Source organism: Mirounga angustirostris, unplaced genomic scaffold (genome assembly GCF_029215605.1).
Source record: "Mirounga angustirostris isolate CCGP_5_RB_7025 unplaced genomic scaffold, mMirAng1.0.hap1 SCAF_11, whole genome shotgun sequence".
Taxonomy (NCBI): domain Eukaryota; kingdom Metazoa; phylum Chordata; class Mammalia; order Carnivora; family Phocidae; genus Mirounga; species Mirounga angustirostris.
The window spans coordinates 108,320,912-108,344,443 of NW_026991719.1; the positions used below are offsets into that span (position 1 = coordinate 108,320,912).

Genomic DNA, 23,532 nt, shown 5'->3' on the forward strand with positions numbered 1-23,532 from the left:
TCCTTGGTAACTCCCATTCTACTTTCTGTCCCTAGGAATTTGACGACTCTGGGTTCCTTATATAAGTGGAATCAGGGGCGCCTGGGTGGCTCAGTCGTTGGGCGTGTGCCTTTGGCTCGGGTCATGATCTCAGGATCCTGGGATCGAGCCCCGCATCGGGCTCCCTCCTCAGCGGGAAGCCTGCTTCTCCCTCTGCCACTCCCCCTGCTTGTGTTCCCTCTCTCACTGTGTCTCTCTCTGTCAAATAAGTAAATAAATAAAATCTTGAAAAAATAAGTGGAATCAGACAGCAATTGTCCTTTGGTAACTGGCTGACTTTAGTTGTCCATGTTGGATTATGTGGTCAATGTCGTGATTGGCTAGGCGATTCATAGACCGGCCCATTTAATTCAACATGTATTTAATATATAGTACAATAATCATCTCTCAAATAGATATAATGGGTATTTTATTTTATTTTATTTTTAAGATTTTATTTATTTATTTGACAGAGATAGCGAGAGCAGGAACACAAGCAGGGGGAGTGGGAGAGGGAGAAGCAGGCCTCCTACTGAGCAGGGAGCCCGATGCGGGGCTCGATCCCAGGACCCTGGGATCATGACCTGAGCCAAAGGCAGACGCTTATGGACTGGGCCACTCAGGCGCCCTGATAATGGGTATTTTAAATGTTTTGTTTTTTTTTTTTCTATGAACAAATGAATTCCAAATTCCACAGTAGCCTTTCTCCCCGCTTTGGCCAAGTGTCTATTTAGCAGCAAACAGTGGGGTTCAGTGGCCTTCCTGTGGGGTGACAGGTGATACTGCGGACAGCAGTAATCTGTTGACACTAGGCTTCAAGTTCTCCCCAGTAAATAGTACGACTCTAGAATCCCTACTCTTTAGGCGTTCTGAATTTTGGAACAGAGAGCCACTTCCTAACCCCTGACCACCCATGTTGATGCAGGACTTTAAACTTACTCCTCCAACCCGTTGTGAAACTGTGTGGGTCACTTTGTAAGTGGAGAAGTGGAGTTTTTTCCTTCGGGGACTTCCTCCGCTTCAATGTGCCGGATGTACGGTTATGGTTTATAGTCCCTGGCTCTTTTGGAATTTTAAACCGGTATGTAGATACCATCTCAGCCTTTTAAATTATTTAAAAGCAAGCCAAACATACTTATTTGCATTCTCCAACACAAACATCTTTTCACAGAAATCAAAGGTAGAAGTTGTAGTCCTCCAAAAGAACATAAACATAGAGTCTAGGCTTTTCGGTTTTGTTTTGTTTGCGATTGGTGTTTTCCCTGAGACCTGCTGTGGAAAGGAGCCTGTGAGAAGAGCCTCTGTGGGTGAAGCTTCCTTGAGCAGGGAAGAGCCCCACTAGCCTGGCTTCAGCCCCCACACCTTCCAGTGAAGGCCTTCCAGTGAGGCTTATCTCCAGAAATGGCGATCAGAAGGAAGCAGGCAGGAAATCTCTCCAGCACCTCTGGTTCCTTCCCTGCCCTGTTTCCGAAGAGTCCTGATCCCACCCAATGGCTTGCTTGCAAGGAGGAAGCCGCCTTTTTCAGATCTGGAAGTTGCTTGCTCCTAACTTTAATAACATTTTAAGCTGTCCATGAATATGCTTTAGCAGAGAACAGACAGTTGGTAAGTTTCTGTTTTGAGTTGGTACCCCCCAAAAAAGGACACACATTGGGGCACCTGGGTGGCTCAGATGGTTAAGCGTCTGCCTTCGGCTCAGGTCATGATCCCAGGGTCCTGGGATCGAGCCCCACGTCTGGCTCCTGGCTCAGTGGGGAGCCTGCTTCTCCCTCTGCCTCTCCCCCACTCGTGCGCTCTCTCTCTCTCTCTCTCTCTCTCTCTGTATCTCTGTGTCTCGAATGAATAAATAAAATCTTTAAAAAAAAAGGACACACATTGTTTCAAACTCGGAAAACAGATGCTTTCCTTCACGCAGAACTAGAAAACAGATACACGTGTTTAATAAGATCTTTTCATTTGCCTTTTAAACATCAGGTGCATGGGAAGCATTCTGAGTTCATAAGGTAGAACATAGGACTTATTAGAAACAAACTTGTGGCAAAAGAAAAAATTCTCAGGATATGTGGCGTTGTGAGAAATGTTTTTTTCTTCTCTTGAAAGAAGGATAAAGACACATCAGGTTGACAAGTCTCAGGTTCCGAGGGCCTGATTTCGAGACATAAAAACAAGTTACCTGAAGCGCTCCCAGAACTTTTTCCCCTCCCCACTGTTATGGGGATGTATGTCCTCTCTTTCCTACCCTAGACACCGCCCCTGGCAAAGACTCTCAGCTCTTTTCTTTCTTCAGTTCAGGCTGTGATAGGGGAGTGGCTGTGGAGACTGGGGGGAAGGTACATTGTTTCCCTCTGCCCGCCCCCCTCCGCCGTGCATCCTACATGGTGTCAGCATCCAGAAAGGAAGGAGGAATCCTTTCATCTTAATTTAACCAAACTCTTCCTCCGTGGGCCCTAACACTAGGCTACCTCCCAGTCCCAACACATGAACATGTTCCTGGGGTCCATTCTCTTGCCATGCTGAAGCCCCAGCCTCATGGGGACACGTGGACATTTTGATTGGAACTCCTGAGTACTTCCCGGGGAGTTTAGAGTTTGACGGCTCCTGGCAGTAGCTGGAGAATCTTCATCCCACAGCTGGGGCTGTAAAGGTAAGAAATATGTCCCTGACATCCCAAGATGAAGCACAACACTGAGTGGGTTTTTCCCCTGGAAACATTGTGAGGGTGTAAATAGTAGTTTGTTTCTCTGGCTTTATTCCTGCTATACTGTGGAGACCTTCGTGTTCAACTGTCTTTTGTGGGGGACTACCCCAGGAAACTTGACATTATTTTTTATGGGAAAAATGCTTGCTTTCCAAATTTGAAACCCTTACTTAAAAATGGACTTTTAGAACACAAGCCATTCATAACTTGGCTCCTTGCCAGGATGGTAAAATCAACTGTTCCACTCATAGTCAAGTCTGTAGTCCCACAACAATGCAGAGAATAGCACTCATGAAATGATTTGGGGAGAGAAGTGTCCCCTGTATTTGAGGCTACAGCTGAAAAAAGAAAAGACTTAATGGTTTATTCCAATTTTTATCTGACATTGCTGAATGGTGTGTGTGTGTGCACCTGATTTGGAATTTATATGCATGTGTGTATGCACCTGATTTGAAATTTATATACATGTACTTGCCCCATTTCTTCCTATACAACTTAACAGTGAAGTTAATTCTGGAGTAATCAAGTAATCCTATGCTTTTCAAGCTACACACTCCCTTTCTCTTAGCCATGAACCTTGGCAGTAGGGGTATGGGGGCGAGGAGGGACAATATCCTTTCTAGGCTCCACATGTTACCAAAAATGCCCATGAATCATGGCTGATAAAAGTGGTACTGTACAGATGAATGGATAAAGAAGATGTGGTATATATATACAATGGAATATTATGCAGCCATCAAAAGGAATGAGATCTTGCCATTTGCAATGACGTGGATGGAACTGGAGGGTATTATGTTGAGCGAAATAAGTCAAACAGAGAAAGACATGTATCATATGACCTCACTGATAGGAATTCTTAATCACAGGAAACAAACTGAGGGTTGCTGGAGTGGGGGGTGGGGTGGGAGGGAGGGGGTGACTGGGTGATAGACACTGGGGAGGGTATGTGCTCTGGTAAGCGCTGTGAATTGTGCAAGACTGTTGAATCTCAGATCTGTACCTCTGAAACAAATAATGCAATACATGTTAAGAAAAAAAAAAAAGAAGAAGAAGAAGAAGGTAGCAGGAGGGGAAGAATGAAGGGGGGGAAATCGGAGGGGTAGACGAACCATGAGAGATGATGGACTCTGAAAAACAAACTGAGGGTTCTAGAGGGGAGGGGGGTGGGAGGATGGGTTAGCCTGGTGGTGGGTATTGAGGAGGGCACGTTCTGCATGGAGCACTGGGTGTTATGCACAAACAATGAATCATGGAACACTACATCTAAAACTAATGATGTAATGTATGGGGATTAACATAAGAATAAAAAAAAAGGGGTACTGTACATGAGAACAAAAGCCAAAAACTCTAATAAGGCAAACCATCCAGTGTACTCAAACTCTAAAATCACATGGGAAGTACCCAGAAGCTCCATTTAAAATTTCTACAAGTCTCCATATACCTCCTCATTCTTTAATGTAACTATCTTTTCCTTTCAAAATCTTCCAAAATAATAATTTAAGGCTATGGCTTCTTTTTTTCTGGGTTTTATAAAAATTGCTATTAGTTCAACAGTAAAAAAAATAATAATAATTTGTTCTTCATTTAGCTAGACCACAGGCTAAATAGGTTGGGAGGAAAAAAAAAAGACTCAGAACTTTACTTTTATTTGTAATGTTCTATGGAAAAAACACATGCTGGGCTTCAAACAACTAATTTGAAACTTGTATTTTAGAACCAGTATGTCAGATTTAACATTTTATGCTAGTATGTTATTTGGCTCAGGTTTATAATTATTAAATTGTTTCATGGCTTTTACAGGGTTCAAAATTATGGATAATAATGGAATACCTGGGTGGTGGTTCAGCACTGGATCTTGTAAGTATTTTTAAATAATTACACACGTACACATCTATACTTTAACTTTTTTCTTTCAACTGGAGTAAGCAGTGGCTTTTGGGCAAGCTGAATGGTTGCTGTAGTTAATATGTTCAAATTAAGCTCTTTATTCAGGACCACTACCCTCATGTAGATTGAGCTAGATTGCAGGATTGGGCATATTGCTGACACTCTTAGAGTGTGTATGAAATGCAAATAGCTTAATGAAATAAAGCTCTGCAAATTAGGACTGTATGTGACAATTGCTATCAGTTTAGAGTTTTACTTTGCAAGCGTTTCCCTGAAAAGACAGAGCGTTCTTGGATTTTTTAAAATATGTGATTCAGGTAACTGTCACTAAAACTGGTTCTTGGGTTCTCACCAAATAGGCCTATGGACCCAGTTCCCTACAGAATTCTCTCTGCCCCCCATAGGCCATTTGGAAATGTGATGGTATTTTTGGTTGTGATAATGACTTGGAATTGCTAGGGCCATTTTAGTGGGCAGAGATCAGGATACTAAAATCCTGCAATCCGGCAGGAGAAGTTTCACCCAATGAAGCAGTGATTGTACACAAAATCCCTTTGAGAAACACAGGTTGTTTTCCCCACGTTGGTGTGATTCTATCATTGCTGTTTCCCCCCTCTTTAAATCTTTATTAATATGACATTGTATTTAAAATTCAATATGCATTCATTACTAGAGGCAACTTTGTGTAGTAGGATGGCCACTGGTCTGGCCTATAGGAGTTTGAGGTTATGGGGCTAGCTATCTTCATAACTAAATCTGTGCCTATGAACCAGACACATAAATTCCTTAGACTTGGATATCCTATAAAACAAAGAAGTTACTGCTAAGTTCCCTTCTGTCTTCAATATTATATGACTTATATTTTCTTAGGATGCTTCTGCTTTTGAAATTATAGAATATGCTGTTTCTAAAAATAAAGTGTTTTGATGATTAAGATCATCAAATAATATTTTAACTCTTATTTTCAAGTGGAGATGAGTTTTCCCAACTGTGAGTGATTAAATATTTCTAAAAGGGTTTAATCCTCCCTGCCAATGACTGCAAAGTTTCAAATAATCCTATGAACAGAAATGACTGTAAGAGATTTTCTTTCCTTTAAACAGAACCATATTTAAAGCATTCTAAAGAAATGGTAATTAAACTTGATGGAGAGTCTCATCTCCTTCTAGGAATTCATCTCATTTTAATCAGTTGCTGAGTTAGGTAATCCTTCCTTGTGTCTAATCTAATTCTTATATCCTAAAGCTTGAGTTCATTTTTTCTTTCTCTCTCCTCTCTAGTGATAGAACACAACTGGTGTTTCTTTGTATAATAATCCTTCATGCTTATGGAGTCAGATCTCATTCTTTTGAAGTTAAATGACCCCATTTCCATTTGTCTTGTCACATAGTTTTATTCCACAATAGTGTTTTCATTAGCTCTACAAGAAGCCTGCCAATTGTGCCATGATCCTCCTTCTTCTACTTTTTAAATATTAAGAGCCCTTTCCAAATTGATCACAGTTCCTCTTATCTGGTCCCCCAAGGTGCTCACCATATCCCTTCCCTGTTCCACAGAAAATCAAGAGACCTAGGTCCTAGTCCTGGTTCTGCCATTGACTAACTGGCTAATATTGGACAAGCCATTGAACCTCTGTGCCTTGATTTCCTCAAATATTGAATGAAGAAATTCGATTAGTAATTGCTCGAGGTTTGTTTCTCTCGCTCACAAATTCAAGAACACTGTGATTGAATGATAAAGTTCATGTAACTGGCCTTTGTAAGGAGGGCCAATGATGAGAAAATGTGCCATACAAAAGAATGCTAGCATTTGGGGAATCTAAGAAAGGATTAGGTTGGAGGGAGGGCACTGCTATTAGGGACAAGAGAAAACAAGAAGGATGCTGGGCAGAGAGTATTTCTCACTTTAAACTGGTGCCCAACTAAAGGAGTGTGATTATGACTTGTAACTGACATCAGCATTTTAGAGTGTATACCTCAAGATTCTCTCCCATTCTTGAAAAAAACTTAGTTGTGTATGAACAGACTTTGTGCATATTGTAGGTTATTTTATGGAATTGATCATCCCTGACTTCTTTCCAGGAAGAATTGCGGTGGCTTACAACAAAAACTCATACAGTAAGGCTAATAGAATAAAATAGGGGCACCAAAGAAAAAAGTTGGAAACAATATGCTAAACATAAGTAAAGGCATAACGCAATGTGCTGCATTAGGACCGGCTGATTAGGACCGGTTGAAAGTCAAAGGAGTGGGGGGAGAGCCCCAGGCCCACAAGTATACAGTCTGTGAAAGAGCAGATGTCCCTCTCTTGCATGCTCTCGGTAGACAATAGAGGCAAATTACCCAAGGCCAGTATGCAGCCCTGGAGGCAGAGGTATTAGCTATTAGAGACACTGGCACAGTCCTCAGTCATTGAGGAGTTCAATTATGCACTCCAAGGCCAATGGACCAAGATTTCAGCATTATCTCTCCCAAGGTTGTACAGCAAATAAAAAAACAGTCTCTGTTCCATCGACTTTACCTTCGTTCTCTTTCCAACTCCCTTTTTTTCTCATCTTCTCATTCTTGTCAACATGGCCAAGGAAATATTTTAACCACAAGCCTTGAAATAGTTTTCTGTCTGATAATGAACCAGGAAAAACTCAGCTGTAGCACCCCATTCCCATTTCCCTGCCATGGAGCCTCTCCCTCTCATCCTCCCCCAGTACCCCATTCATCGAGATTGTACTTTTCCTGAATTTTAAACTGGACCTAAATATACCCGATAAGCCAGTGGGTCTACAGAACCCCTTTTTTGTGTGTTTTTACAGAAATATACTTTTTAAAAATTCTGTATTACATAATATATTGGCTTATCCAGGCCACTTTTGGAAGTCCTTCAGAATGACAAGTAGTATCCCTTACAGACCTTGCCCGATTTCTTAAGTAACTGAGGGTATACCTCCTCTGCCCCTGTCAACATGTTATGATCAGTGATACCAACTACAAATCCTTAGTATGACTTGTGTCTCTCAGTTATTTGGTAGTCCCTCAGAATTTCATTGCCAGCAATCAATAAAATGCCATTTTCACCTTTGAGAACAACTTTAATCACTCCTGTTTAAATAGAAACTTTTGGGGTGGAAGTTGATAGATTTATAAGTAAATAGATAATGTTACCTAGGAAAGGCACCTATTGAACTACGGACATCCCCAGAGTATACTGTATATCCAGGCCACAGTTAATAGTCAATGATGAGACTGAAGTACGGGGTCTATTTTAAGCTGTTAAATTTCAACATGAAAGTGCCCTTTATTCAGAATAAATACGGCATTCATGAAAGATGAAATACACAAGGTGCCAAAGAGCTGTGAATCCCTCCCAGTGTGAGGCAGAATGGGCCATGTTTGATTTTCACCACCTCTTCCCTCCTTCCAGCAAACAGAACTCTACCTCAGCTCTGACTTTAGATTCCCACCCTTTCCTGTAATATTGTACAGTCCACTGTTTGTGCTTTATGAGGTACCAGAATTTTAAAATAACCATTTATTTTAAAGAGAGATTTTCAGATATTCCATTACAAGTTCTCCTGAAACCTAATCATTGCTTTCCTTGTATTCCAGTTGGAACTATTGGCTTTGGTACAGGGATGGGGAAAGAAAGGGAAATGTGTTACATTTATTTGAAAAACCGTATCCCTTTAAGATTTGATTTTTTTTTTTTTTTTTTTTTACAATGAAAGTCTGAATAGATTAATTATCGTATTCCTGGCTAACTTTTAAATTTCGGTCTCAAAAAGGCTCTCTGCTTTCCAAAGTAATTGAGATCCAACAAATGCTAAGAACCGAACCATGCTGTGGGCTGACTGATCTCAAACATTTCTTGAATTTTGTCCCTAAAATCAGTTTAGTGTAAATAGTTAATCATTTAAATAGCCAACGCCAAAATTTAAGTAGCTAATTTCTTTTTTCCTAGCCAAAAAGAAAAGAAAGCTAATTCCGTCTTGTTTAAGCATATTTCTTAAATCTTGGATGTAAATATTTAGGAACCTCGGGACTTGGAGCTGGTACAGAGGTCACACTGCTTCTATTATCTTTCAAGATTAAATCTAATCATTTAAAAACCCTTTCAGCCCTTTGACTTAACTTGTTTACTCTCGTCCCTCACCTTTTAAATTGTTTTCCCCTTTGTTTCAATATTGGCTCAATAAGCAGAATTGCTTCATATATTTAAGTGATTCCCTTGTTTCAAAGATAATACCAAGTTTGAACTAGATTGTTCGGATGTGTGTAAAAGTGTGTGTGTTTTCCCCCCTCAGCTTCGAGCTGGTCCATTTGATGAGTTCCAGATTGCTACCATGCTGAAGGAAATTTTGAAAGGTCTGGACTATCTGCATTCCGAAAAGAAAATTCACCGAGACATAAAAGGTATACAGAAATCTTATATGAACCTGGGAAACATAGCTGCATTCTGAGGAAGCTGAGGGGTTTTTGTTTCTTTTTTCCCCACAGCTGCCAACGTCTTGCTGTCGGAACAAGGAGATGTTAAACTGGCTGACTTTGGAGTTGCTGGCCAGCTGACAGATACACAAATCAAAAGAAATACCTTTGTGGGAACACCATTTTGGATGGCTCCTGAAGTTATTCAACAGTCAGCTTATGACTCAAAAGTAAAGTGTTACCTGTACAAAGCTGTTTTGTTTTTAATAATAGGTTTTATATAGCATGCTAGTCGATGTAAAAAAACTGCCCAAATTTTCCTTCTTTTAAAAGTATTTTGAAAGCTAGTGTTATGTCAAGTGTTCCTGCTAAATCGTAAGTTCCCAGGATGCTGATTAATATTTTGACCCTATTCCCTTCAATAGCCTTCCATCCCACTTAGAATAAAATCCAAGGTCCTTACTATCACATACGTAGCTGTCTATGATCTGGCCCTTGTCTGCCTCTCCAGCCTCATCTCCTTTTATTCTCCTCTATATTCTGTCTCCTTCAACCACAGGGGCCTCACTGCTGTTCCTCAAACATATCAAGTACCACTCTGGCCTCAGGATCTTTGCACTCACCCTTCCCTCTATCTGGAATAACCTTCCTTCCAATCAGGTCTCTGCTTAAACATTACTTCACGGTAGGGGCGCCTGGGTGGTGCAGTCAGTTGGGCATCCAACTCTTAGTTTCCACTCAGGTCATGATCTCAGGGTTGTAGGATCAGCCCCATGTTGGGCTCGGTGCTCAGTGTGGAGTCTGCTTGAGATACTCTCCCTCTCCCTCTGTTGCTCCCCTCTAAAATAAATAAATCAATCTTTAAAAAAAAAAAACAAACCCATTACCTCACAGAGTAGTCTTCCCTAGCCATCCTGTGTAAAATTTGCAGCCCCTTGACCCCAGCATTCATTATTCCCTTATCCTGATTTTATTCTTTTCTTCACAGAACCTAGCACCGTCTGACATCATATTATTTATTTACTTATCTATCTCTTCTGTTGGAACACAAGCCCCTTGGCAGCAGGGATTTTTGTCTGCTTTATTCACCACCTCAATCTTCAGTGCCCAGAATGTGGTGTCTGGCAAAACGTTAAGGAATTTGATAATTTTTTTAAATAAATGAATTTAATTAATAAAAATTTATTACATTTACATTACATTTCTTGGGACACTTTATTTTTTTTTAAGATTGATTGATTGATTGATTGATTTCCTCTCTACCCCCAACATGGGGCTCAAACTCACAAGCCCAAGATCAAGAGTCACACGCTCTTCTGACTGAGCCAGCCAGGTGCCCCTCTTGAAACACTTTAATATCATGTGACACCCAGGCTGTTTCATGGCAGTCTGTTGGAATGGAATTTCGAGCTAATACTTTTTTCTCTCTCTTATTCCAGGCTGACATTTGGTCATTGGGAATCACTGCTATTGAGCTAGCCAAAGGAGAGCCCCCTAACTCTGATATGCATCCGATGAGAGTTCTGTTTCTTATTCCAAAAAACAATCCTCCAACTCTTGTTGGAGACTTTACTAAGTCCTTTAAGGAGTTTATTGATGCTTGTCTGAACAAAGATCCGTCATTTGTGAGTATATATTGCTATTACTACTATTTGTTTTTGATTATTAAATCTATATAAGCAAATGTGATTTTTCTACAGTGAGGAATACGGTGCATGTGAAAATTGTCTAAGATCCTTCTAGGAACCTGGCTCTTCTTCTCTCTTGCTAATTCTGTTCAGTCTTTAACAAGATCCTTACTTCCTTTTTCTCCTTCCTCTGTATCTTTTTCTCTTTCTCATGGTCCCTAGTTCCTTCCTTATTCTATTGATCATTTCTTATTTCAGAGGGAAAGAAATTTGAGAAATAAAGTTCCTGTTACAGGAAGTCATTATTAAAGTACACGTGTAACTACCCACAGTGATTTTTATTCAACTGTGTTTTCATTTTTCATGTAAAGTGATGTGTGCATTTCACTTCTTTAAAAATTTAATGTTGAGAAATTCCAGCATATTAAGTTGTATGCTTTTACTGAAGTCTAATAGACTCCACTCATTTACCTGGCAGATTTGATCACAGTTGCTTTACTGTTTCTAAAATAAAGCTGCCTGGTGACTTCTAGAAGCTAGAAATGTACAAGAACTAAGTTTTGATGTAACTGTTTTTAAATTGAGAATGAATATTCTGATATTAACAAAACCCTAGGGGAGAAATATCCCCCACAGCACCCGGTATTTGCATTTAGATGCACTATGAATAAATGTGTGATGGAGAAAGGATTAATCTGGGGATCATACGATGTGTGCAGATGATAATAAAGTTACAGCCTTGCTAGTTGTCATCCATTTGTCCAACTTACAGTAAATATAATAAGAGTATTTGAAAGCACTATATTGAAATGTTTTTAAATGTTAACTTATTTTCAAAATCCTGTTCTGTGTTTCTCTGCTTTTGAGAGGTCCCTGCCTGCCAGTTTGCTGGTAGGTAGGCCACCTTTTCGCCCCCTGGGCTTGAACAAATTGGTACCAAGGTAGTAAGTTCAATTTGGTTGCCTTGAGCCACTTCAAAAAGTAGAATTAGCTGTTTATTGCCCTACAGCATTTTAGTTGTCCTCGTGTTTATAGGCCTACTTTTCAGATGTACCTTTTCTGCTTAATCATTGAAATAATTTTTTACTACCCCTTGCAATCATAAAGAACCTGGAAGTATTCATGTGTCCTTCCTCTTTTTCCCTAGCGTCCTACAGCTAAAGAACTTCTGAAACACAAATTCATTGTAAAAAATTCAAAGAAGACTTCTTATCTGACCGAACTGATAGATCGCTTTAAGAGATGGAAGGCAGAAGGGCACAGTGATGATGAATCTGATTCTGAGGGCTCTGATTCGTATGTACAAATCATTCAATTTTTATGTAGGTAGCCCACTCTAATATTGCCTATCTTATAACTAGTATCCACTATGCTTTCTCTAGCATAAAATATAAACCTTATTTTAAAGTTTTACTGTAGAAACTGTGGAAATCTTTTTAAATCATAGTCTGTGGAGTACAATGAATTTGGAAACAGGTTTTTTCTTAGAAGTGAATTGCGCTATTTTTAAATGGTCTCGGTCTAACCCCTAGTGGATACTTGAGTATATTACAAAATTTTGGAACAAGATTCGATTAAAAGTGTTATATTAGTTTTCCCAAAGTGATAAGGGGCTGTGTCTTCTCATACTTTGGGCAAACCTGCAAAATCCTTCTGGAAAACTGACCTCCAGGCCTTTCCCACCCCTTGGCCACATACTAAACTGTGATCACACTGATATATTTAAATATTCATCTATATATGATTTCTACCTCCCTAAAAAAGTTCCACCAGTTTTCTAACTGCAGCATTGACATTGACATCTGAGATTCTAAGTCCCTAACTTAATGTAGACCAGGGAAGTCTGTAGGTTACACCAGAATTTACTCTTCCACTGGCTGAATCAGCACAAAGGCAACACAAAATTTCTTTTGATAATACTCTCAGAGTCCTGCATTTATGAGAAATTGCCCTACTTTAAAAAAAAAAAAATACCAGGATGATTTTTGTGCCCTGTTGTAACAGTTTGTTGGCCATGGCTGCCCATGAAAGTAGCCCGTGGAACTTTAAAAAAGAACCAAAAGCCACGCCCCAGGAGATCCTGATCCAGTCAGTGGGGAGGGGTGGGGGCAGGCCTTTATCTATATGGTAAGAGGTCTCTACCTGTGATTCTGATGCACACTTAGGAATTGAAGACCACTGCTCTTCTCCAGTAAATTGTAGTATCCACCCAAAACCAAGATCAAATGCTTTTTTTTTTTTAAAGATTTTATTTATTTATTTATTTGACAGAGAGACAGACAGCGAGAGAGGGAACAGAAGCAGGGGGAGTGGGAGAGGGAGAAGCAGGCTTCCCTCGAAGCAGGGAGCCCGATGTGGGGCTCGATCCCAGGACCCCGAGATCATGACCTGAGCCAAAGGCAGTCGCTTAACCAACTGAGCCACCCAGGTGCCCCCCGAATGCTTTTTTTTATACTCTGATTTTTTTATATATCAGAACAACTCTTCAGAGTCTGGCTGCATTGATTTGGTATCAATGATTTGATATTTTTACCAAGCTGAATTATTTAGGAACTTATATTAGTATTTTGGGCCATCTCTTTAGGGAACCCACCAGCAGAGAAAATAATACTCATCCTGAATGGAGCTTTACCACCGTGCGGAAGAAGCCTGATCCAAAGAAGCTACAGAATGGGGCTGTATGTACATGGCAGTGATCACTTCCTCTTGATAGACTCTTTTGGACTAATGGAGTGAGATTATGATGGCCAAAAATTATTAGAATTTAATACCCCTAAATGCCCGCCTATCTCACTGTGTCCATAGTATGCTTCACTTGCCATTAGTTTTGAGCTAATTAAGTAAGGATCATGGAAGTCGTTTAAGCGGCCATCGGTATGTTTTTAAATGCAATTTACCTAGACATGCGTACACCCAGTGGAATCGTGGATATCTGATGTAATCCTAGAGGTTAGAGGCCTTCTGGATGATGGATGGGTGGGAAGGAAGCATGGAGACGTGCCTTATATTGGGTCTTTTGGGAGGGAGGTTTCAAATTAGTGCTCGCTTGTTATAGAATAAGAACACCATGACTTATTATGTTCATTTCATGGGCATAATCTATATTCTTTGTTCCAAGGAGCAAGATCTTGTGCAAACCCTGAGCTGTTTGTCTATGATAATCACCCCTGCGTTTGCTGAAGTAAGTACGGATCATTAGCTTTGGATATCTATGTTAAGAAGTCTGGTAATTTTAAATGTTATTGCTATTGATCTTTCTCAGCTTAAACAGCAGGATGAGAATAACGCTAGCAGGAATCAGGCAATTGAAGAACTTGAGAAAAGTATTGCTGTGGCTGAAGCCGCCTGTCCTGGCATCACAGATAAAATGGTGAAGAAATTAATTGAAAAATTTCAAAAGTAAGCTTGAAATGTCATTTAAGAAATTATTTTGACATTTTCTGTGGGATGTTTATGATACGATATGATTACCTTGATTCAGTCATTTCAACTATTCCTAATTATTAAGTCACTTCTTAATAGTTGTATGCTTAAAACTGTTTTATTTGTCGCCCATCTTAAACACGAGCTTTTGGAATTATCTTCGGGCATTACAAGGTACTTTTCCCCCTGAAAGAAACGGCCTGTTTTGTCTTTTTCTCCTTCGCCTGCTAGTGGGGGGATAGACGAAAGGTCACAGAGCGTATTTTTATTTGGGCCCTTGTAAATACCATTTGGGAATGCTTTCATTCTTTTTTTTTTTAAAGATTTTATTTATTTATTTGACAGAGAAAGACACAGCGAGAGAGGGAACACAAGCAGGGGGAGTGGGAGAGGGAGAAGCAGACTCCCCGCCGAGCAGGGAGCCCGATGCGGGACTCGATCCCGGGACTCCAGGATCATGACCTGAGCCGAAGGCAGTCGCTCAACCAACTGAGCCACCCAGGCGCCCGGGAATACTTTCATTCTTGCCACTGCCCTCATCACACTACTATTCACATAGTTTCCAGTGCTGAAGTTCTTACGTTTAGCCCCCGTAAGAAAAGTTAAGGGAAGGATTGTAGGTAGAGGAAGTCAATACAGAGTACAGAAGATCCTGATGATTGACTTCAGTTTCCACACTGTCTCAAATTGTTGCTTTAACTTTGTTCCCATTCAATAAAGTTCATACATTTAATTTTTACATTCTCTTTTTAAACCAGACTTTTGTATGCATGCACAAACATACACACACCTCCTTAGCTCCAACAGAATAAAGCAATACTAATTCTAGTCTCAATCCTGTTATATATCGCTTCTTGGTGCATCTTTCTACTTGTTTGTCTTTGTGATGCCACTGGGATCCAGTTAGAACAAACTATACGGCCTATGAAATCACACACTCTGATAGATCTTCTATCTCATGAAGCCTATTTGTCCTCATACACTAAACTAACCCCTCTTTAAAATCCCTTAGATTTTCATGGACAACTTCCGCTCTTCCAATTTGCAAACAAGTCAGCTGGAGGTTGTCAAATCAGATATGGAAGGGATTTTGGTTTTTTTGTTTTGTTTTGTTTTGTTTTAAAGATTTTATTTATTTGACAGAGAGAGACACAGCGAGAGAGGGAACACAAGCAGGGGGAGTGGGAGAGGGAGAAGCAGGCTTCCCGGGGAGCGGGGAGCCCGATGTGGGGCTCGATCCCAGGACCCCGGGATCATGACCTGAGCCAAAGGCAGATGCTTAACGACTGGGCGACCCAGGTGCCCCGGAAGGGATTTTGTTTTTAAGTGGGCCCCACATGGAGCCTGAACTCACAACCCTGAGATCAAGACCTGAGCTGAGATCAAGAGACACTTAAACCAACTGAGCCACCCAGGCACCCCTACAGAAGAGATTTTTGAACTTCTTTATATTTTAATGTCTACCTGATGAGATTCAGTAAAAGAATTTTGTTTGCTGAATCGGTACCTTTATTGCAGAGTTCATACAGATGAGAAATATAAACATGTGTAGTTGTATATAGGTTTAAATTTTTCTTCATTTTATAGGTGTTCAGCAGATGAATCCCCCTAAGGAACTTTTATTATTGTCTTCTATTTCATACGGACCCAGAGAAACCCACCAAAGCTACTTCAAGCTTAACAATGCTTAACTCATGAGCTCCATGTGCCTTTTGGATCTTTGCAACATTGAAGATTTGGAAGAAGCTCTTCAACTATTTTGTGATGGTGTTTATCATTTTATATTTTAAAGAGATTATTTTGTAAGGAATAACTTTTAATACTATAGTTTCGCCTGTATTCTACTAAATGTTGAGATACAGTTTTGCTTTTAGGTATCATTATTACTTTATTATTACATTATTACATTATTACGGGATGAATACCTTTCATGTTTTGATCCTTAGTTAACTGTACACTCATGAAACGTACAGGTCTTTCAAAGTCATCCTAAATATTGAATGTTTGTAAATCATCAAGCCTCAAAACACTTTAAAAAAAAAAAAAAGCACAGCGTATTCTAAAAATGACTGTTGGTGGGGAGGTAGAAACAAGTCATTTCTTTTTAAAACAGAAGTTTTTTAATAAGCTCTTGGAAATGAAACCTGAAAAGTATTGACTCCCTCTACCAAGTTGGGATGATTTTCCAGGCAACTCAATGACAATCCCATTTGAGAGCCCTGTGTTTGAAGCATTTATAGGCAACATGTAGCAACAGAGGTACCTCTTGGTGTGCAGTATTGACCTTCTCTTGCAGAAGAGGCAGTTAACCCTTATTTAACATGGTTGGAAATTTAAAGCAATACTAATGAGCCAAGGATGGGTCTTTGGCAATACTGGAGGAATTTATCAGTCTTCGTTTTTAAAATCTTCAACTCATATAGCATATTATATTGCTTGGATTTGGGGAGCTTAAGTAAAAGCTGATAATCATGTGATTAAGTACCTGATCAACAGGTATGAATATAACTTACACCAGCATATTTTCGTCATGGTGGTGAGATGTCCTATAAACTATTTATACATTTTTGTTCTCCATAATTATCCAGTACATAAGCATCATTTGTTCATTTTTGAAAGGTTATTTAAATAAGCATTTTCTAGTTCATATGAAAATAACCAGAGTACAGGATGATCTGTGTCCGTACAAAAGTCAAGTTAGACTGTACAGTTATTTTCAGTTATATTTATGGTACTGTTACATGGGAAATACCTTTTTTCTTTTAAGCCCAGTATATATATTATGCCTGCCTAAGTTCCAAACTGGGGCTGTATTTCAGTAGTTGTAGAATTATTGATATTAATTAGTTTTGGTAGTTAACATTTTGTTGTTTGGATCTGCACAGTTTGGTTTTTGCACAGAAGTCATTTCTAAAAATCAGAATAATTGCCAAATATTAGAAGAAAGGTGTTCTTCAAGTAAAGAATACAGTTTTTAGTCAAAGTGGCCATTACCTCTTCTCTTTCTGTAGTAATACAGACACTTGAATAAGTCGTGGTCATGTCATATGCCAAGAAAGTTCTTGTATTTTGAAGTAATGGTTCAGTTGAAATTTTCACCTGCTATGTGACTGAAATGCAATTACAGTTTATAATTTGTAGAGGTCTAGAAATAATTTTGCAACTCGTATCATGGGTTGAATGAATATTTTTGTAAAAGCAAAAGCAATGAATTTATAAATGGATTATTTGAAACTTTAAAACACAGCTGCGTCATGGATAGGAATTATATTGCTTATTCATTAGAGTTATTAGTCCTGTAAACTGTTTCTAGGCGAAGCATACTCCAGTGTTGTGGGGGGATTGAAAAATAAATATTTAAATTTCATGGTCCTCAGTGTTTGTTTTCTCGAGGTGGGGGTATGGGGTGGAATTTTAATTGTTTCACATTTTGTCTCCTCTGCTCTTTAATTTGTTATTGGAACTTTAACACCACCGTCTCCATTGGAAACTAGAAGGTGTTCTTCAGATTTAAGCATCGATTATAGCTACCATGCATATCTGTCCCCCTGTCCTGACAGAAGTATTGGTAGAGTCCTCTTTCACTCAGAAGTGCCCTAGGTTGGACAATACGTTGTGTGGTCACCCTAACTATGGTTTTATTAGAAAATCAAATACAGATTTGAACCCTGTAGTTCTCTGGGGAGAACAAATTTCACAAAGACTTCCAGAAATTGAGATGAGAAAGAGCATGTAAGCCTAAAGGAATTTGAGTTTGTCCTAGAGAAAAGGTCAAGGATGAACTTAGTATAGCTCTGAGGATCTATAGGATTAACATATAGGTGACTGGGCTTCAATATATTATTATTATTAAATCGCTTTTTTACATTAATGTTACTGGGTAGGAGCAGGGAAGAAAGTGCTAGAATGTGGGAAAGGCTCGAGAAAGGTATATTAAAAGGAATTTTTCTGATATAAGGACTAAGAAAGTAAGAACATGATGCAAGCTATATATATACGTGTGTGTGTGTGTGTGTATACACATACATTTATGGGGCACCTGAGTGGCTCAGTCAGTTAAGTGTCTGCCTTCGGCTCAAGTCATGATCCCAGAGTCCTAGGATCAAGCCCCACATCGTTGGGCTCCCTGCTCAATGGGGAGTCTTCTTCTCCCTCTCCCTCTGCCCCTCCCCCTCTGCTTCTGCTCTCTCGTTCTCTCAAGAATAGACTCTTGGTTCATGAACTCAGTCTGGTTTTAACACTATCCTTCTCATCAGCTACCCCAATTTACCACTTCTCCCTCCCTGACTCTACATTTTCCCCTGCCTCCTTCCTTTTTCTTATTCTCTAACTGTCCCTTCCCTTGGTAATAGACCAGAACCAATCATTTCTGAAGTTGACTAAAACAAAATGAAGATCATACTTGCAACTTATTTTTTTAAATAAATGGATTTCCATCACTCTTTATTAAAATACCATTCATCTCATTTCCTTGCCTACATACATGCAACAAGAGATGGCAAAAAAATAAAGTCTTGCAGGAGAAAGTAGATAAACCAACATGTTAACTTTTATCTGTCACTACATATAATAGATAGTTAAGAGTACAGAAGTAGTAAGTCAAACATCATCATATCTTCATCGGGCATATATCTGGCTTTAGAAATTGATTAATTCATGAATTTCCAGGGTTTAGAATTCTTCCAAGTCCTAGATGCATTAAAAACTTGTATTCTGATGAGAGGATCTATGCCACGAGCTTGTTCCTGAGGTATAGGAGGGCCACGCTCCCCCTAATAAATGTTATAAAAATTGCAGTCTTTAACACACAACAGGACCATTTTTACTGGAACCTTTAGTCACAGTATGGCTTAAGAACAAAATGAACAACACAGTCACAATCTACTCATTCACTAAAGGACATCAGAGGCCAATGCTATGCCAACCCATACTGTCACCATTATTCAGTGTTGAAGAACCTGAACTTCATCGATAATGTCTCTATGGGGAAACGTATAACGGAGGTGACAAGTAGCCACCTTGCCCGACCACGGTGCTGGTGAGGAATGCATATGTTCCAGAGTCCCTTCAGAGGAAACTGAGGAGGGGAGCTTGAGGAACGAGGCAGCAGCTGGATCTTTAATAAGCTAGGTGCCCCAAAGTAGGAGATCCCCTTAATACCAGTGAATGATAACTAAGAAAATGATTTGTGCAGAACGTTCCTTATATTTTACCTAAGTTGGCAACATGGAACTGGCCCAGAAATGTTCACTGATTGCACACTTTTAAGCTAAAAAGTAATTACATGGTTTTAGCAAAGTCCTGTCTTCAGCACTTGGTGTATTGAAAGAAACACCTTCATCCTCTTCGTCAAGCTGTAGACTACCAGAAGATAAGCGGATTCTGGCCATGGGTAACCTTGTTCCTTTGCCATACAAAGAGTAGTAGTCTGGTTTAAGAATTTCTGATTCCGAATCACTGGATTCACTAGTTACGTACCTTTCTGCTGCTCCCTGATCCATTAAAACTGTTGGAAACTCCTGCTCTGCAAACATGTATGTAAAAAGGTCAGCTTTACGACTCAGAGTAGGACAAGGCCCTAAAGGTCTAAATTCGGACCCAAAAGGAAAACGGATCGTTTTCATGTCTGATTGGCTCTGGGATCGTTTTGGGGTTTGCTCTTGAATGCTATATGCAAATGCATCTTCTAAATTTGGGTCTTCCGCTTCCAGATATACGTTGATGTTGCTCCTACCACTAGTCCTGGCCGTAGGTTCTTGGAGTTCTTGAAAGTCTTGCTGAAAGCTCTTCATTGTGACATTCCTTGGGCTTCTTTTGGCTGGCTTCATTGCAGCGGGCTCTAGACAGCTGTCTGGCCTTTCCCTTTGCTCTGCCATGACTGGGGACCGTTTGGGCACCTGGGGTGGTCTGTCCACATAAAAAAAGACTTGGGGAGGCATAATATCGACCTGCTGACCCGTACAAGGAATATAGGGCACATCTGTGTAAGTTAGCTGCCTTGCTGGACTCACTTTGCTTGCAAGGCCAGAAGATGCGCTCATGTGATTGTCAGCAAACTTACAGCTTGGTTGGAAGGAGCTCAGAAGACTCCTTTCCTCAAAGTAGTCTCTGGGATCTGGGTCAGTGCTAAAGACAGGGTCTGTATAAATAAAAGGGAAAGAGGAACTGCTTTGGGACTGATGTAACAGTGTGGGATCCGCCTCTGGTTTGGAACGCTCTAGCTCGGCAGCAAACATCACCTCCACTGCTGAGTTTCTCCTCCTACGGTCTAGCACTGGCTCCGATGCGTGCACTCCATTCACATTTCGGTAATACCCACTGCCGTACGCTAGTCTCAAATCTTCCACCTTGCAAGAGAGGACATGTTGGTGAAAGAAGAGAAAAGCCATTTGTTTGGGGTGGGGGCAGGGATCTAAATGCCTTGAATTTCACAAAGGTATTTTTCGCAAGGTCATTTCGATCCATATTCTCTTCCAAGGCTGATGAATGGATACAGAATGGGAAATACCTTGTACCATATCCCAATCCATGTGTTAAAAAATACACATGACAGTCTCCTTTCTCACTGCATCCCACTCCCTGCCTCTGAGTTCTCCATGTTCTTCAGCCGGCGTGGGACTTCAGGCAGTATGGTTTAGTAGCTCATTTATAAATGAGCCAGGGGTTCTGCCTTCTGGTTCTGGCTCTGCCGTGTGACCTTAGGTGGGTCTCCTAACCTCCCTGCTCCAGCCTCCTCCCTATTCTCTGAAAAATGGTGGGAAGGAGGGCTATGCACGAGAGGGTCACATGTTAGATGGCCTTCCAGCATTGTACCTCTGTGATGCCTTTGAAATAAAAACTGCCTATGACTTGAATGAAGACATGAGAGTTTGTGAGACCTATAATTATTTTTTTTTTTTTAGGGAGAGCAAAAGCAAAATAATTACCATGGTTAATGCTTATAAAACTCAAATGAAGCCATCATCTCACGATTCCAGGAGAATAGCACTTTGTTCTTGAATTAAGTGAAAAAATTACACAGCAAGAGTACTTTAAAACGTTAACCCAAGACCTTAGAGCTTCCTCTAAGCCTTAAAATTTTTCATTAGGTTAAAAAAAAAAAAAAGAGCTTTTTAGTTTTAGAAATTCATTTGGATCTGCATTTTGCACAATGTTAGCAATACAAGTTGCAATTTAGAGATGTGCCAGATCCTTTCAGTCCATAAGGTACACACCAGTGGTGATTTATTAAATGGTCTTCTATTGGCTGGAAAGACTGAGCTGACAGACCTCCTGAGGAGGCTAGCCTAACTCAAACAGAGTCGCCTTTTTACACACCGGGACATTCTGGCAGAATCAATTCTTAAAAGCATTTGACATGTAGATGCAGTACATTTATCTAAAGAAGGGATTTTCAGAAACCTTACTTGTTTTGACACATCAGAGAGGAGGTCCGGTGAGGACCTACATTGTCGCTCGTGGTACTGAGATGGGTAATGTTTCCTGCAATCCGCAAACAGAGAAGGAATTGAAATGGTCTGCAGGCACATACAGAATACATAGAAATCTCCACATTCAGCTTAAAATCAACATGAGAGAGAGAACCATGTACCTCTCAAATGGCAAGCTCCTCAACCTCCCTTTCTTTCCATATTCCAAAAGCTGCCGTTGGGTCCTTCCACTGTGATAAAGAATGAGATAGACATTTTATTAACACCACTCAGGCTACTAAAACTCCAAAGCTTCATTTACTGTTGGAGTCAAGAGTCCCAATGAATGACATAGGCCATGAATCTGACCATCACAGTAATGATACTACCCGCTTTTTCAACTATCAGGCCTAAAGCAACCTCAACTTCTCAGAACCCAGAAAATTTTTAAAAGCTTCGGAACAAGACTATATCACAGTTAAAAATTCTGGCCTTGAAAATGAACCGACTCTCCTGTAAAGGCCTTTTCCCTACCTGCAAATTTACACACAATTTCTAATAAGGCTATGTATCCAGTTTCCCAATTCCTGACAGAAGAAAAACAGCTAACTAAACAGGAGAAGAGGTTTGCTCCAGCCAGACCATACACCAGCAAAGAAAGCCAGCTGATGGCTGGGAGAAACGCAAGAGCCAAAAAAGAAATCAGGAAAAATAATAAAACCCAAAAAGTCTGAGCCATTTATCACCCAGGTGCAGGGACTGTCGTGCCTCCCCCCACCCCCAGACCGTCGCCTCCCCTGGATAATAAGTGATGTTTATAATAGCTCCGGTCATTCAGAGAAGGGCAAAATATGCTCAGTATCATCTGTTTAAGAAGGCGGGGATTTGTAAAATACATTTTGGAAAGATTCCATCAAAAAATATGTATGTTTTTAAGATCTCAGTTCTTACTGAGGCGGGCTTCCACTATTTGAAAATCCCCTATGGAAAACATTCAATTAGAAGGTGGTTTTTTTGTTTTGTTTTTTGGTTTTTTTGTTTTAAATCTTAGCTAAGAGTTTTGAAGGCTTCTTCCAAAGAATCCCTAGGCTGGTGCGTTCACGTAAAAACGACATCATATTTTGACCTTGCTTCCATTCCTCCAAAGTGTCCCCTGCCACGAAGAGCCTCTACTACCATGCTGCTTAGCGTTCTGCCGCCCTTAGCTCCTCCAAGCCTGTCTCCCCACCCGTCTCTCACCCAACCACCACCAAACAGATGTTGTTGAGCTTTCCTTTCCATGGCTTGCAGAGAAGTTGCGATATAAGGAAAACAACAGGTTCATTAAATACATCTTCTCAAACAGCATAAGACCCCCCCCCCAATCCTTGCCAATATTCTGATCTAGCCCCTTAACTAGGGTGCTTCCCTCCTCCTGTCTCCCTGTTGGGAAATATGGACCTCATGTGTCACGCAGAGAAGGAGCAGTAAAGGGGATCACCCTTTAAGTGATTCTTCATTGCTTCTAGAATTCAACGCCTTCCACTGCCTTCCACGTTACTGAAAAGAAGTTGTGTGTACAGTTGACCTATGTGCAGTATTTCATTACCTATAGCGGAAACTGGAACCCTTGCTGCACAGTAGGGTTTTGGGCTTGGATTTGGGCTCTTCAGAAAGTCTGAAGAAAGCATGGTACTCCACACAGGTCTTCCAGAAAGCCTTGCAGGCATCTCGGCTGGCCATGGTGAACTCCAAGGTGTCCTTGCACAACACCTGTGTAAACCAATTTCCATCAAGCCAAACATCCTTCAAGACTATCAAAGAACTTCGAATCCCAGTGCTTTCCAAACTATTGGTCCAGGGGCCCGTGCAGCTTCTGATTTTCCACTTGGCTCCCTACAGGCTTCACACCTACTAAAACCAAATGATTGGCGACCTTCTGAGGAACAGACAGGGCCACTGCTCAAAAACAGAGCCTTCTCTGAGAAGCCAATCTCGCTCTGGAGCCCCCGTACCTCAAACACATCTTTACCCCCTCTTCTCTGCCAGGACCATTTTTATGAAGTTGTAAA

At 40.4% G+C, this 23,532-nt stretch overlaps 2 protein-coding genes across 3 annotated transcripts in view; one reads left to right on the plus strand and one right to left on the minus strand.

The window, feature by feature from the left end:
* STK26 (serine/threonine kinase 26) overlaps nucleotides 1-17,407 on the plus strand; it is a 53,579-nt gene extending 36,172 nt beyond the window's left edge. The window contains exons 4-12 of one of the 2 annotated variants that reach the window (XM_064574580.1): nucleotides 4,517-4,573; nucleotides 8,901-9,009; nucleotides 9,094-9,251; nucleotides 10,461-10,646; nucleotides 11,797-11,945; nucleotides 13,234-13,327; nucleotides 13,768-13,830; nucleotides 13,912-14,048; nucleotides 14,418-15,643. In XM_064574580.1, coding sequence (XP_064430650.1) covers nucleotides 4,517-4,573; nucleotides 8,901-9,009; nucleotides 9,094-9,251; nucleotides 10,461-10,646; nucleotides 11,797-11,945; nucleotides 13,234-13,327; nucleotides 13,768-13,830; nucleotides 13,912-14,048; nucleotides 14,418-14,538 — 1,074 coding nt within the window. In that variant the 3' untranslated portion in view covers nucleotides 14,539-15,643. The other variant, XM_045882618.3, reaches the window with a different exon arrangement.
* Nucleotides 17,408-19,036: 1,629 nt separating this feature from the next.
* Nucleotides 19,037-23,532, minus strand: part of FRMD7 (FERM domain containing 7) — a 39,602-nt gene continuing 35,106 nt past the window's right edge. The window contains exons 11-14 of the mRNA XM_064573623.1: nucleotides 23,070-23,233; nucleotides 21,664-21,732; nucleotides 21,479-21,554; nucleotides 19,037-20,419 (exon numbers count right to left, since the gene is read on the minus strand). Coding sequence (XP_064429693.1) covers nucleotides 19,337-20,419; nucleotides 21,479-21,554; nucleotides 21,664-21,732; nucleotides 23,070-23,233 — 1,392 coding nt within the window. The 3' untranslated portion in view covers nucleotides 19,037-19,336. The remainder of the gene's footprint in view (nucleotides 20,420-21,478; nucleotides 21,555-21,663; nucleotides 21,733-23,069; nucleotides 23,234-23,532) is intronic.